Here is a 16206-nt window from a genome sequence, read left to right as displayed (position 1 = left end):
ATGATGGCAGCTAGTATCAGTTATTGATACAGGGTGTTTGAACAGCAAAAATATGCAGTACACAAGTCCCCTTAAGGTGACTTGGGCAATTATAGTTAGTGTTAGTCAACCACATATATGCTTCAATCAACTTTAAAACCAAAATAAACAGCAGCCACCTTCATTAAAATAAGTCAAAATAAAAACCCATCCTTTTACAGCTAAGTTAACTCAATGAGCTGCGCAGGAACACAGCTGGTTTTACAATTCCTGACCATTTTTCAATAGTCTTGGGGCTACAAGAAGAACAATAGAAAAATGCATGGAAATTATCCTGTTGCAAAGTAATCATACAGTAGCATCCTTTACACATAGCAGGGCATTGTGTACACCCTGCTATTAGTGTGTGGAAGAAGACTAAACCTAGCAATAGAACATTTTAAGAGCCAAGGAGAGAATAGGGATCCCTCTAATCGGGGAGGCCCAGATCGATGCTACATTAAACAATTGGTGGTCTTGGGAGGTGAACTAGTACGTTCACAGTCCCCTAGCCAATTGATAATTTTCTTAAAATGCACTTAGAGCACCTAATCCATAGAGCCATCAAGTATTTAGCCATATCAAAAACCACTACTCTATTTGCGTCAGTACAGAGTATTCTATATAGTTCTAAGTGCTGCCTATTGCCAATGTTCCAGTAGAGGGGGACAATCCCCTTTACCTGAAGGTTGTAGTAGCATGGGCAATAAAATAATTAATGTATCAGGCTTTCTGGCCCCTCTAAGCATGCAGGACACAGGTCAACTGGTGAATCCATGCTTGCCAATTACTAAGGAATGCTCTGACCAGTAGAGTTATGTATCTAAATAGGAGATACAGTTCCCGTGCGAGGGCAGGAGCGATTTCATCTATGGCTGGTTCAAACCGTGGGAAAGGTTTAATACATAAAAAATTCTAATGAAAGCGAACCCTTGCACCTTGTCAGTTTCATCAGCTATAAAGTCCCAATTCATTTCTTTGATGATTGCTGAAGGGATCAAGCACATCTTCTCTCTCAGGTGAGGTCCAATAGATTTCCAGCCCCAATTTCTGTAAGAGTACCTTAATGGCTTTCACCCAGGAGATTCTTACAACATACTGAGAAACCATAAGGTCTCTTACGCCCACCTGATAAGGTTCAAGAGCTTGAGTGACCACAACCGGTGACGAAAGGTGAGCCTACAATCATTTTTTTAGATCTTCCTTTAGGCCAGGTCCAAAAAAACAAGAGTCAGAGAAGTGCTCATAGGGAGATTAAATAAAGATCTTATAAACCTGTGCTCAACAATAGCTAAACTATATGTGTGTGTGTGTGTGTGTGTGTGTGCGCGCGTACCTCCACAATTCTTCCCCACACTATACCATCCCCAGAGCCTTGGTGTTATGAATCTCTATGCCAGGGGCTACTTTCTTGACGATTTCCTTCTAAAGATCTTGGCTATACTAGCAGTCTGCCAGATCAAGAATGCACCTTCCTGACTGCGCAGTTTACCCTAATGGGTTCAGTCAGTTGCCCATTCTCCCCGACCTCACCTGGGGCAAGGTTGTCTGCATGCAGTCTCACCAAGTAGGTGTGCGGGATGCCAGTTTCTTTAAACACCTTCCAAAGTTTGCCCCTAGGGACCAGATCGGAGGCAGTTCATATATCAACAAACGCAACCAAAAGTTTGCCCCTATTGATTATTGCTTCCTCCCAGAAAATGCAAAGAAACCGGAAATCATGGTCAATAGTAATGATTTTAGCTCTGAAGCCTACCTGCAAATCAGAGAGGACATGCTCTTCCATGATCCATCCAGTTCCATGATACAAGTACCTTCTTACAAAAGGTCTTTTGCAAGACGTCAATCAAGCTAATGTGCCTGTAGTTCTCAGAGTTTGCCCGATACCCCTTCTTAAATACTGGGATGATCTCCCCTATTTTCCAAGGTGCTGGGATATCCATACCAGAAAGTGTAGAATTTGAGAGAAGGTTAATGTAGGGGCCTCAAATTTCCAAGTTTTCTTTCTATAGATCATTGGGTATCATGTCTGGACCTGGGGCTCTGGTAGGAATACATGAGTTAATCAAAGCTATAGCTTTGTTTAAGGAGAACTCAGGGGTGCTAGGGATGCCCCTTAGAGTTGCCACATACATACAGTGTACTAAAATGGGCCACTCACTCTTGAGTGAGAACACAACATTCTATAGCTTTTTTTGGATCATTTCTGCTTACAGCCGCTGTTATCCAGAAAGATAGAGGCCATGATTTAAGAAAAGTGGCACTGCACCCAGTGCAGTGCCACTTTTCTTGCACCGCCCCTTAGCACACCCCTAACGCCACCATGTGTGTGCCTTATCGAAGTTACAGTGCACTATGGTGATAGTTAGGGGAACGGGCAGCAACATTTTTGACGCTAGTTTGAAGCTTTGCAGCATTAGCGTCAAAAAGTTTGACCGTAACTCTGCAAAGTCCATTGAGGCCCATTAAAAACAATGGCATGCCTCCTTTGAATGCTTGTGCTGAGCAGGCGTTAAAAGTGCCAAAATAAATGACGCAAAGAAATCATTTAGATTTCTTTGAGTCATTTTTTCATCCCCACCCCCCAAGCGGGGAATGCCACCTTTACATATATTATGCCTGGCACAGGCATAATGTAGCGCAAAGGGTTACAAAGTGGCGCAATGCATGCATCGTGCCACTTTGTAAATTTGGTGTATCGATTTTGGCCTCGTTGGGCCACATTTGCGCAAAAACCTTATTATACTAATGTTGTGCAAGGAGGCGCTATGGGCTCTTAAATCAGCCTCATAATGTCTTTGGTTGGCAAGGCTTCATAAAGTGAGGTCCAAAATGAACTCCCAAATTTCTTTCTAGCTTGGGCAAGTTCCGACCTATACCGGGTCCTGCACTTCACCAGATCTGGCCTACCTCCTTCTCAACCTTGGTCTGAACTGTCTCTAGTGCTAAGGGGCTATTGTCCATCCATTCTCACCAGATAGTCTTCCGACTGTGCGTTTGGGATAGGGTGCTGAAATCCGTGTTGCTCAAGAGTAACGGCTTCGTAGCTGAGCAGTCTAATAGGGTCAGGCGCAAAGTGTTGCGATCACTATCAGATCTATCTACCACTGCCATGTTAAGTACAGCTGGCCAGAGCTTTAAGTCAAAGAAGAAATAGTGAATTCTGCTTGAATTGCCCGGCCTGTTATAGATCTGTTGTAGGTCATATTTCCATGCTGGTCTGATTTATTTAATGAGTCAGGTGTATGACGTCTCTTAATTTTGATGATGATTTCTTCAATTCTAAGATACTTTTAGAAATCTATGTTTGATTTGTTGTGATTTTGTTGAATCATTGCATAGCACATTGAGATGTCTGGGTTTGGCAGAGGGGGTTACTCTGTCACAACGGTGATGGACATCCCGTCTGCCATATTATGATACCATTGTTGCCTATGGTGATTGTAATATGGCGGACGGGATATCCGTTACATCTGTGACGGAGTAACCCATCCACCAAACTCTAAATTGAGCCCTAAGTCTTAGATACAAATGATAACTTTGCACATGCAATATTCCAAGGAAATTGATTTCCCAACTACTTTGATTAACAAGCTACCCCAAAGAGAGGAAAGAGTTGATCCTTGCATTTTATTGGAAAATCTTCTATCTAATTATTTGAACACCTACATAGAGTTTTTTTTTAATGTACTGGAGGAGTGATTCACTTATAAATGTTTCATGATAAACCATGGGATTGGGGTTGTGATGGTCTTATTTGCTATTTTAGTCCATTATTCTCAATTGTGCTAGGGTTGCAGACTGACTTTAGGAAGAAAACATCAGTTTTTCGGCATCATGGAGTATCTTGGAACATATGCCTATAATTTAACAGAGATTTATTTTCTGGTATTGCTCATTCAAGTTCCTCTGAAAATATGAAAATGCTATCTGCATAGGAAACTTCTTTGAGGGTCCCTGACTTGAAAGGTATGTCTTAGGTGGAGAGGTTTGATCCGATGTCTAAAAGCAGAAGCTTGATTGTTAATAGAAACAGCAATGGGGAGAGAGGACAACACTGTTTCTTTCCCTGTGTGAGATTGATCTTTTCAGACAGGAAACTTCGGACCCATATTTATACTCTGTTTGCGCCGAATTTGCGTCAAAATTTTTGATGCAAATTCAGCTCAAACCTAACACCATATTTATATTTTGATGCCCGACCCCGCAAACGGCAAAATTCAGCAGTGCGTCATTTTCTGGATGTGTGAACTCGCCTTGCGTTAATGACATGCAAGGTAGGTGTTCCCGTCCAAAAAATGACTTTAAGGCATGTGCGCCCTATTTATATTCCCACGTCATTTTGACACACAGGAGGAGGTGGGCCTTAAAAAATGGTGCATAGCCTGATTTGCGCTGTTTTTTCATGCCTGGGTAAGGGTAGGCGTTAAGGGACCTGTGGGCTCATTTCCATGGTCTCTGACCATGGAAGCAGTCCACAGGTTCCCTTCCCTGCCCCCAGGGACACCCCCTGCCACCCTCACCCACCCCTGGAGGACCCCCAAGGATGGGGGGGACCCATCCCAGGTAAGTACAGGTAAGTATTATTTTTTTTTTTTAAGTGGCATAGGGGGGCCTAACTTGGGCCCCCCTACATGCCACTGTGCCCAATGACCATGCCCAGGGGACAAAAGTCCCCTGGGCATGGCCATTGGGCAGGGGGGCATTACTCCTGTCTTTGCTAAGACAGGAGTCATTTCAATGGGGGTTGTGTGCCAAAAAATGGTGCATGTCCGGTTAGAGCCATGATTTTTTACTCTAACCTGACTTGCACCATTTTCTGACGCACAACCCCCATTCTTCCCTACGCCTGCGTTGCCCGGTTAGAGTAATTTTATTTTATTTTTTTACTCTAACCAGGCCGCAGCGCCGGCTAACGTCAAGCCATAAATAAGGCGCCCGCCTGGTGCGTTGGAATGGTGTTAGCCGGCGGTAAAAAGTTTTACGCAAACCAGTGCCGGTGCTGGTTTGCGTCAAAAAGTATAAATATGGGCCTTAATTCTCAAATGGGTGGTTAGATGTGCATATAATGCAAAGGCTATGTTTACAAATTTGACCCTAGACTGTATTTGGCACTTTTCTGTTTTAAATATGGTCCATAACATCTTATCAAAGGCCTTCTCTGCATCCAAAGCCATGGCCTATGACCCAAGCTTAAGTGATTTAGCTCTTTCAATAACGTGGGCAAATAGTCCGATATTTTAAGAGGTTAATCTACCTTTTATGAGTCCAGTTTTGGAGGGGGAATTAGAATCAGTAGTAGTTTCTTTAGACTGATAGCTAGAACTTTAGTGTAGGTCTTGCAGTCAGAGCTGAGTAAGGAAATAGGTTTTGGTTTTTAAGGGGTCATTGTTCTCTTTATGTATCAATATTTCTGAGTGGTATTCTCCTGTAGAGCCTGTGTTGACACAGAAATTGAAGATATTTTCCATGTGATCAATTAGTTGGTTTTAAGGGCTTTTATAAAAGCTGGTGTTGAACTAGTCAGGGTCTGGAGCCTTACCAGTTTTGAAGGATGAAATTACCTTTATGTTTGTCTTTGGTGCCTTGTTTATTTAGGAGTTTTTTAATGTCACTAGCTATGGCCGGTAGACTGATTTTAACTAAATATGTAATATTTGGTCCTTTTTGGTTGGGCATCATTTAGGTTGTATTATTTAGTGTAGTATTTAGGGAAGAATTGGATGATGTCTTTGGCACTGGTTTTGGTACAAACCTTTTTATTCTTTATGACTGGGTGGTTAGCCTATTTAGTTGGGTTTGAGGTAACCTGCCAGAGTTTTGCTGTGCTGAATTCCCACACTTGTTACTGTCAATCCATCAGTGAGCTCTCTTACTAATGATTTTGTTTTAGTTATATTTGAGGGACTTTATTTTTTCTAAGATATTTTCATTGTTGCTATGTGTTTGTAGTTTTTGAGTGTTTTTTAATCTCTTTCGTGAGTCATCTAGTTTTAATCCATGCTTTTTTTAATTTTTCATACTACTTATGATGTCATCCATAATTGTAGCTTTCGTAGCATTCCACAGGGTTTCAGTTATATCTGCCATGACATGTTTTCTTTGAGAGAATTATGAATGCTGCCTTTTCTGTATGCCTTGAAGCCCGGATCTTGAAGAATTTCCTCATTCATTCTCCAGATTCTTTTTTTTTTTTTTTACATATAGGCCAATACACCAATAGATCAACCATGCCTGTACACCAATATATGTTAGAGATTGCTAAATGTTCTAATTGGAACATGTAGGGTTGAGAGTGTTGTTGGCTAATAGGTAATCTGTCTTGGGAATTGAGGATTAGATCAGAAAGAAAATTCCCTTCATGTCAGGCAACAAAAGTCTCTAGGTGTCATTAAGTTTATTTAGGTTGCAAAGATTTTTCATCTGCTAATGAGATTTCTGGAGTCTAAAAATAGGATGCCCATCCTAAACAAAAAAGCCAGAAACCACAGCCTACAACTAGAATAAATGTCATTATGTCTGTAAGGTAAATCACTTACTAAACAAAAAAAGAAACAGAAACCAGCAACTAAAATATCATTATGTCAATGAGGTAAAAACATCAAATATAACACATAGTTAACTATACAACATCTTTCATAATGGAGGGGTCCGCCACTGCCCATCAATTTTTCGTTACGTTCTATTGTTTGTTTTCTATTACAGAATGATGGATGCTTCATGGGGTGAAATATGTGGTGGATTGGGAGTTGGGGGGATGTGAAGTTATGGGGTTTTCTTTCAGTATATGTTGCTGTTGACCTGGATATACGCTTTTACTCTTCTATTTGAATCACTCCAAATGTAGGCACACACCATCACAGGGAATCTAACTCTTTGGCCTGTACCCACAGCATTGGCATTTGTCACCAAATAGGTTATAGACAAGTGGATGGGGAGGGAGGAGAGTTTCCCCTTCCAGCACTTGAGTGTCCCTACTGAACCCCATATGACTGTGACTATACGCACTCACTTTTGCACAACTACACCTTCCACAGGTCCTCCTGCTCCAGAATACCCATCATCTGGGCAGTTGTTGCCCCTTTCTAGCATGCAAAGAGTATGACGGAGTCTTTCATGCAGGTTTTGCCCGAGGATCTAGAGGGGTGGCTATGCTCTTACAACGCTACTTACCCATGGCAGTCTCTCGATTGGTGATGGACCCACGTGGCTGCTTTCTGGCCCTAACTGGAATTCTTGAAGGGCACATGATTAACCTAGAGAGCATCTAAATCCCCCCAGCAGCCCTACGTACCTTCCTTGGAAAAATTTCTAAATTCATATTAGACCTCCTGCAAGGTACAACCCTAATAGGTGGGGACTTCAATGCTGTCCCCACACCTGAAATTTACACATCTGTGCCCCCATCTGCCTCCCAACCCACTAGGTCGCACCACCTTTCTGACTGGCTTACCTCCCTAGTGTTGTGTGGTATATGGAGGACCTGATACCCACTATGCTGGCTATACACTCAACATCAGCAGTGCACCACACGCATTCCCGCATTGACCTGCTTCTCATGCCCGCTCCTGACTGTTGCACGATTACCCATGTTGAGATCCTTCCACAAGAAATTTCGGACCATTCTCCCCTTCTTGTCACCCTTTGACCCCGTGGAATGCAAGATAAATCCTGTGTTCAATTCATACAAACAGAGCTTCAGGCTCATTTCGCAATTAATGATGGCTTGGTTTCCTCAGTGGGCAATACTTATTTAGCTTGTAAAGCAACAATTCGAGGTCTTGCTAAGGATACATAAGGTTACAGGAGCAAGATCACTTATGTCATATCCACTCAGCTCGAGGCTCAGGCCCTCAAGTTGGAGGACACCTTAGCATGAAACCCGGAAGACTGCGTATCCCCTCACATATCTCTGATACAAGAGGAGATATACCTTCAAATATGAAAGCGGCAAAACATTTATGATATGCTTCTCAGGTGAGAGTCTATGGCTGGGGCGATAAAAACAGGAAATTACTGTATTGGTTGATTTCTCATCAGCACATGTCCAGAATTGTGGCAGAAATTATTGGCGCTGATGGTGCTAAGCTAACCATGCTCTCAGATGTGACAAGGGCACTCGCCAAATACTATCAACAACTTTATGCGCCATCTTGAACGGTTGACCCATCTTGTTTCATCTGCTTCTTTGACGATGTATCCTTCACAGTTATACCTGGCTGAGACATAGTTGCTGGATGGGCCCTTCACAAAGGCGGAGATTGACTTGGCCATCTCTACAACAGTCTCAGGGACACCCCCGCCCGGCTTTAATGGCTATCCTGCGGAATACTATGCAGTCTTTTGGGGAACTCTAACCCCTCAACCTTTGGCCCTTTATACCGAAGTCGATCAATCAAATGGGTGCCTTTCCACCTGAGACAGACACAGCCACTATAGTGGTGTAGGAAATTAGCCTCTCTCTAGCTTGGTTACCACCACATTTGGCCTGTTTGTCAGTGTGTTTGACTGTGTTCACTGGGATCCTGCTAACCAGGACCCCAGTGATTATGCTTTCTCCTCTAAAGTTGGTTGTTGGTAACTTTTCCTTCCCACAATTGGCATACTGGTCCCCCCATGTGAGTCCCTAGTATATGGCACCTAGGTACCTAGGGCATTGGAATTCCAGGGTATCCCTATGGGCTGCAGCAGTTATTCTGCCACCCATAGGGAGCCCATGCAAAGGGTTCTGCAGGCCTGCCATTGCAGCCTGCGAGAATCGGGTGCATGCACCCGTTTTCACTACAGGTCACTGCACCAGGTCACTGTAAGTCACTCCTAGCCCAGAGGGCAGGGGGCAGGTACCGGTGTGTGAGGACACCCCTGTACTAGCAGAGGTGCCCCCACAAACTCCAGCCCCATTTTACTGGGCTTTGTGAGTGCAGGAACACCATTTTAAATGTGTACTGGACATAGGTCACTATGTTCAGCTATATAATGATAACTCGGAACCAGGGCATGTTTAGTATCAAACATGTCAGAATCATGCTCCAATACTGTTGCAAATATTGGAAGTATGATTCCATGTACTCGGGGTGGGCTTCTTAGAGGACCTCCAGCATTGCTAGCACCAGTCTTACAGGGCTTTCTGGGTTGCCCAGCTGCTGCCACCCATCAGGGAGGTTTCTGCCCTCCGGCTGCTTGATCTGACCAAGCCCAGGAAGGCAGAACAAGGGATTTCATTTGGGAGATTGAGGCAACACCCTCTCCCTTTAGAAATAAGTGTGACTGGCTTGGGAAGGGTAGCCTCCCCCAGCCACTGGTTTTGTTTGAAGTGCACATTTGATGCTCTCTGTGCATAAATTAGTCCACACCGGTTCATGGACCCCCAGGCCCTGCTCTGGTGCAAAACAGGACAATGGAAAGGGGAGTGACCACTCCACTGTCCAGACCCCTCCCGGGGTGGTGCCCAGAACTCCTCAAGAGGGTCCCTGGGTTCTGCCATCTTGATTCCAAGGTTGGCATGGAACTCAGGGAGCATCTGAGTGGCCAGACCAGGCAGGTGACGTCCGAGGCAGCGTCTGAAAGGTAGTTATTTGGTTAGGTGACAAAGCCCCCTCTTTGGGCTAAATAGGGTCTTCCTCTGGGTGGGTCCTCAGATTCGGCTTGCAGGACTCCAGCAGGACTCCTCTGCAACCTCCACTTCGACTTCTGGCTACAGGAACTGCATCTGGACCCTGTAGGAACCGGCATTGCTGCTAATTTGGAAGAAGAGCATCCTTCTTTATAGGTGGTGGTCCTCTCTACCAGCTGTCGTACTGTAGTGGTAAGTCCTTTCCACTCTACGCAAAACAGTACCCCCGTGCACAGCATCCTTTGCAGCTACCAAGGCTTGTTTGCTTCACCTCCAAGGGTAACTTCAAGCAACGCATATCTCCAGCCCCCAGCACTCCCTTTTGCAACACCTGGGCCTCTGCGTGGTCCTTTGCAACATGGAAGTATATTCTGTGGTGCTGCATGGGCTGTTTCAGCGACTTCTGTGTCCCAGTCCTGTGGGACACCTGTGGACGGTGCCTCTGCTACTGTTGGCCTTCTGCAATGCGACTGTGACTCTCGTTCCTGGGTAGAGTCCTCCTGGGCCTTGCTGGTCCCCGGCAGCACCTCTTTTCCTCCAACTGTGATTTTGCCTTTGCCAAGGCTTGTTGTTGGAAATCCTTCACCGACACCCATCTGCAATCCAGCTTCCAGCGTGGGACACCTTTTCCACTCATCAGGAACTCTTCACCCGCTTCTGGCCTGCAGTGCTGACCTGTTTTCCTTCTTCGTCGACCAACTCGAATAAGTACCTCTTCTTTTTCTTCTTTTCCTCCTTTTGAGTGGCTTGGGGAAACTCCAGTGTTTTACTCCTGCATTCCTGGTCGCTGGGGGGTACTGTGTTGCTTACCTCTATGATTTTCTAGTACTCTCAGCTCCCCTCTACAGATTTTACGTACCTAGGTGGGAGTACCTTGTTCGCATTCCACTTTCTTAGTATATGGTTTGGGCCCCCCCCTAGGGTCAATAATTATTTACCTCCTATTGGAGGGTTGCCTCTAGTATTTTCTGATATTGTGTGCCAAAAATAAAGTACTTTTATTTTTCTGCAACCAAGTGTTTTCCTTCTTTTGTGTAAGTACTGTGTGACTGTAGTGGTATTGCATTAGCTTTGCTGCTCATCCACAGCTACTTCTAGAAAGCCTGGCTTCTAGACACTGCCAACACTTCACTAAGAGGGGATACCTGGACCTGGCATAAGGTGCAAGTTCCTTGGTTACCCCCCATATGCAAGGCCAGCTTCCTACTAGTGGTCATTCCAAAATCCCATCCCTCTTCTGTATCTTGCGCCTACTATAGTGCAATTTCACTCATCAACGGAGAAATAAAGATGTATACTATGGTGTTGGCGACTCACCTCAAGAAAGTGCTCCACACCTTGATACATCCAGACCAATGGGTGTTGCATACGTCACATTCAGGTGGCCGTGGCCCACTGTCATCGACTGCCTTATGACCTGGCTCTGATTTTTATAGACTTTATGAAGACATTTGACACAGTGGACTGGGGGTATATACAGCTGGTGTTGCAGCGGGTAAGAACTGGCCCCCATTTCCCAAGGATGGTTCAGGCTCTGTACACTAACCCCACAACCTGAGTCCGGGTTAATGGAACTCTCTCACACATGTTCCCCATTCAGAGGGGTACCCAACAAGCTGCCCCCTCACCCCCATCCCTTTCGCAATTGACCACTTATGCTAATGGCTCAGAGGCGATCCTCTGATCCATGGGTGGGGATGAGACTGGGTAAGCGAGGACCACATAGCTTTATATGTAGACAATGTCCTCTACTTTGCAGACCTGCCACAAGTCACCCCCGATATTTCCAACTACTCCAATATTTTGAGGAAGCCTCTGGCCTTCGAATGAACCCCTCCAAATTGGTCTTGGTTCCTCTTGCACCATCCTAGCACTGCTTAGATTGGCAATGAGTTGTGCCAATAATCTGGCTGAGTTTTAAATACTTAGGCACTTGGGTGGCCCTTCTCCCTGACATTCAATATCACGCCATTGACGCGGAAGGCCAATGCTGACCTGGCCAGGTGGCAAACCCTCCCCCTGAATGTCATGGGCCCTATTGCCCTATTTAAAATGATGATCCTACTGGGGTTTCAATGTATCTTTCATAATATACCCATTCTCCTCTTGCGTATCTGAATCCAGACCATGGAAAAAACAGCATCCTCATTCCTATGGCACGGATCTCGACATTGCATCACACTCCAACAATGTCAGCGTGACCCATACAATTGAGGACTTGGAATGAGAAATCTTTATTCTTATTACCTGGTCTCCTGCCTTCTTGTAATACATAACTGGTTCAAAGGAGGATGGTTAGACCCTGACTTTCGCCTTGAACTTGCACAACTTACCTTTCCCCAGATACTAGACCTTCTTTATGGCTCCCTAATTCTTACCAGCACCACCCTGGTGATTATAACAGTGTTTCTGGCTTGGAGAGTGGCCCTTCGCCACACCAGCGGTGCCAACACCCTTACTCAACAAACGCCTCTTTGGCATGGCACCTGGCTACATGAGGTGGCAATGCTGAAGGGATTTGATAGATGGGACTTGATCGGTATTTCCTAGTTGGATAACATCTGGACGGGGACGCATATGCTCTCTTTTCAAGAACTTCAAACCCCCCCCACAAGCTCACACATACCCAATTTTACACATTTCTCCAGCTAAGACATGCCCTTCACTCTCACACTTCTGGCACAGAACTGCTCCTAGAGTTCAGTCCGTTAGAGGAGAAACTCGTCATGGGGGAATTGGGAAAAGGGGATATCTCTCAGATCTATAAAACACTGATCATCAATGGCCCCGGGAGCTTGGACCTTCTTAGAAGTCGTTGGGAGCACTGGGTAGGCCCTATTGAAAACGAAGACTGGAAAGATGCCATGATGGCACCCAGAACGATAACTATATCCTCTTGACTGTGTATGGTACAAACATACTAACTATTTGGAGCCTATCTCTCCCCGTCTAGGTTATACCATGGAGGTCTCCTTCCGGGCCAAACTGTCCTCGCTGTAGGGGCTCCCCAGCCGATTTCTACCATATGATCTGGCTATGCCCCCAGATTCAGAGATTTTGGTCTGCAGTGGTGGGCGAATTCTCCGAGGTAGTGGAGTTGGAAATTCCATTGTACCCCTTGGTGGTTCTGCATGGGGTCCTGAACACCGGGGGGGGCGGGGGGAAGGGGGTTGGAGAGCAGATCACACTGTTCTAGGAACAGCCTTGATGGTGGCCAAACGCGAAATTGCAGCGCGCTTGAAAGCACCCGTGCCTCCCTCCCTCTCTGGCTGGCGCCGAGGCATGGGCTGGTGTGAGCAGCAGGAATGGCTGGTTTGAGGCCAGGGGCTGTCCTCGTAAACATGATCGTGTATGGGGGAAATGGTTGGGGGAGCTCCCCTAGGAGATATTGGGATCCCCGAATTCTTTTAGATCAAGAATGTTGATAAATGACCATTCCAGTCTAGTTGTGGAATGCTTGACTGACTTTATTGTAAAGGTGCTTCCCAGTGTAATGTGTGCCGCTACTGTCCTTTTCACTGAAAACGTATAAAAATTACTTTAAAAAAAAAAAAATCTAGTTACATTTAATAAATGTGATCCACTATTTGTCACAATTTACGATTTCTTAAATGGAATGTTTGTACATAAGGGCCTAAATTCTTTAACATATATCTCTTTCTTTCAGCAAGGCTTTGGCAACATGGATGGCGAGTACTGGCTAGGGCTGGAAAACTTGTACTGGCTAACCAATCAAGAAAGTTACAAGCTGCTGATTTTGATGGAGGACTGGCAGGGACGGCAGGTCTTTGCAGAATACGACCACTTCTTAGTGGAACCAGAAAGTGACTTCTACAGACTGCGGCTGGGAAACTACAGAGGCAATGCCGGTGACTCCCTTTCCTGGCACAACAACAAACAGTTCAGCACACTGGACAAAGACAGAGATGCATATACAGGTAAGTCTATATAAGAGCTGCATAGCATGATTAATGTCTATAACACCAGTACAGATGAAGCAAGAGCATAGAGAAGGGGGTCCAGAAAATTACTAACAATAGTATTAGCAAGTGACAGGATAGAAATGTAGAAGAGTAGGTATGAAAATTAGAAGCAGGAAGACAAAAGTGCCTCCCTTTCTGTTCAGAGACTTTCAGAATCTCATTGATTTGGGGGCTAGGTGGCAGAAAGCAGACTGGGCACCTGGAAATTTTGTTTAAAAAACAAAAATGGATAGGGCATTCTGCCCTGACATAGGCCCACACTCTGAACCCATAAAGGCCAAACAATTGTTAGAAGATTAGCAGTTTACCAACTGTCTGTCCTCTCTTTGAGGGCAGAATGCCCAGTAGGTACCAAGGAATGTAAATTAATGAATGAATAATAGAGTGAGGACAGCGCTCCCTGATATTAGGCTGTACCCTGACTTTCTAAAGGCCCAAACAGTCTCTCTGCCGCCAGGATCGGTCATTCTGGGGGGGGGGGGGGGGGGGGGTTAACCCCCAATCTTCCCAGTGGAAGCCTGGGAGCAGGAACCCAGTGGACGCCAAATTCTGTATACTTGATTTATCTTTATTTATTCACTGGAATCAGGTCTCAAATCATGCCCTAAAAGTCACAACAGCCTCTATGCCCCGGGGCCTGCAACATCCTCATCTTCATGGCAAGCAGGAGAAAATCTGGTTTCTTTTTGGTGTAGTTTTACAATATGGTCTGCCAGAGAGTGGGTTAGCCCCCACCCATTCTGCCTCCCTTAGGTGGCAGAAAGACTTTGGTGCCTGGGGTGGGGGATGCTATGCCGTGCCCAGCAGAAAACCCCTCACACTTCTCTATTTCTCAATTTTTTCCCCTGATTATCTGGTGGGATTCCTGACACCCCTCAGAAATGCAGATTGGTGGTAAACATCCCAGTCTTACCACACAAGGTGTCTGGAAGCCCATCTGCTTACCTGGGATTATCTGGTGGGCTTCCTGACACCCCTCAGAAATGCAGATTGGTGGTAGACATCCAAGTCTTCCCACACAAAGTGGCTGAAAGCCCATCACCTTACCTGGGACGAAATTTGAAAAAAGGAATTGGGTAGGGTGCTAGACCATCTTGGTATAGGTATACCTGGTAGAAGGTAAGCCATCTGTCCCCAGGAGATGGCAGGTGAGAGAGGTTATCCCCTTCTACTGGTCCATATGTCGAAACTATGCCATAGAAATACCAATTTCTTCTCACTTGCCATGGTGAATGGCAGCACTATTCAGGCTCTGGGTCAGCCATTAACCAGGGAGGTCTACCAGCCCTGGGCATTTCTGAAACCTTAGGATCCAGGGAAAACCAGGGCGGTGTGGCTTATTTGAGATCCAAAGTCAAAGCTAAAGTGTTATCCAACATCTCTCCCAATTAAAACCTGTAGTCACATGAATCGGGTACCTAAGGTACAGCGCTGGAATGGACTGAAACTGTAGAAACTGAGAGAAGCTGCATTGACATCACACAGTCCATGGTTTTTTTTAAACATATTTTATTGGTTTCGTTTTAAATGCCACATACATCGTGGCCGACATTAAACTTTAAAGCTCCGAAAAAGGAAAGTTTATTAAAAATGAACAGAAACATTGAAATGTGCCTGCTCCCTGTTATATCCACAACCCCCAACCCCCTGTCCCTCTGCCTACTTAAAGAAATTCAGATTTGCAAACCCATCATCCCACTCCAACCTAGCCCATCCCCTACCTTGAATGTTCAAGTGTCCATCATCATCAGGTAAGTTGCCGGCTTGGATATAGCAGTACAGATCTAGGTCCAGTCACATGCACCATCTCTTCCATATCTTGTGGTGTTAATGGGGGTCACTCCGCACTTTATATACCACTTGCTCTATCCCCATACAGTAATCCATTCCCTTTTTCCTCCTTGCCAATAGGGGGAGGGGGGGGGGGGGGGGGGGGGAAATCGCCACCTCCCATTCTGTGGCAACATCGCGCTTTGCCAGTGTGAGACCCAGATGAAGCAAGGTCAATTGGTACCTATTCCCATCAAGGATATCTGTGAGATGAAGGAGGGCAACATGTCGATCCATTGGGACTTGCCAAGACAGGACTTCACCCATACAGGTCAGTACTCCCTATCAAAATTTGTCTAACTCGGGACAGCTCTTTACAGTGTGATAAAAAGCGCCCTTAGTCGCCCCCCAGCAAAGGCAAGTCAGTGAGGTATCACACCCATTCTCTAAAGCCTGTCTCGTGTAGTACACCCTGTGTATGTATTTGAATTGAATCAATCTCAGCTTAGCCACCACGGCCGCAGCAGGTGGCATTCCCAGGATTTCTGTCCATCCTCATTTTCCAACTCCCCCACATCAGCTTTCCATGCAGCGTGGAAGAGGCCAAATGTGTCAGGTTGGTCAGAGATCAGTGACTAGTAAATTTTGCTGATTTTGTGGTCCCGAGGTCACCCAAGTAGCGGTTACCCTCCAATGGATTGAATTCCGGAAGCTCTGGGAGAGAGGCGACATATGGGAACAGTGCATAGCAGATCTGAAGATATTTATGGAATTGACTGAGGTGTAGCTGGAACTTTATCTGAAGGAACTGGAACGTCTTAA

General features: G+C 45.4%; 1 protein-coding gene across 1 annotated transcript in view; it reads left to right on the top strand.

The window, feature by feature from the left end:
- Window positions 1-16206, top strand: part of ANGPTL6 (angiopoietin like 6) — a 185228-nt gene that overhangs the window by 156639 nt on the left and 12383 nt on the right. Inside the window, exon 5 of the mRNA XM_069231790.1 lies at window positions 13299-13569. Within this exon, the coding sequence (XP_069087891.1) occupies window positions 13299-13569 (271 nt within the window). The remainder of the gene's footprint in view (window positions 1-13298; window positions 13570-16206) is intronic.

Source organism: Pleurodeles waltl, chromosome 4_2 (genome assembly GCF_031143425.1).
Source record: "Pleurodeles waltl isolate 20211129_DDA chromosome 4_2, aPleWal1.hap1.20221129, whole genome shotgun sequence".
In the NCBI taxonomy this organism is placed as follows: Eukaryota; Metazoa; Chordata; class Amphibia; order Caudata; family Salamandridae; genus Pleurodeles; species Pleurodeles waltl.
The sequence above is the reverse complement of the archived record's forward strand: the minus strand, read 5'-3'. Positions and strand labels throughout refer to the sequence as shown.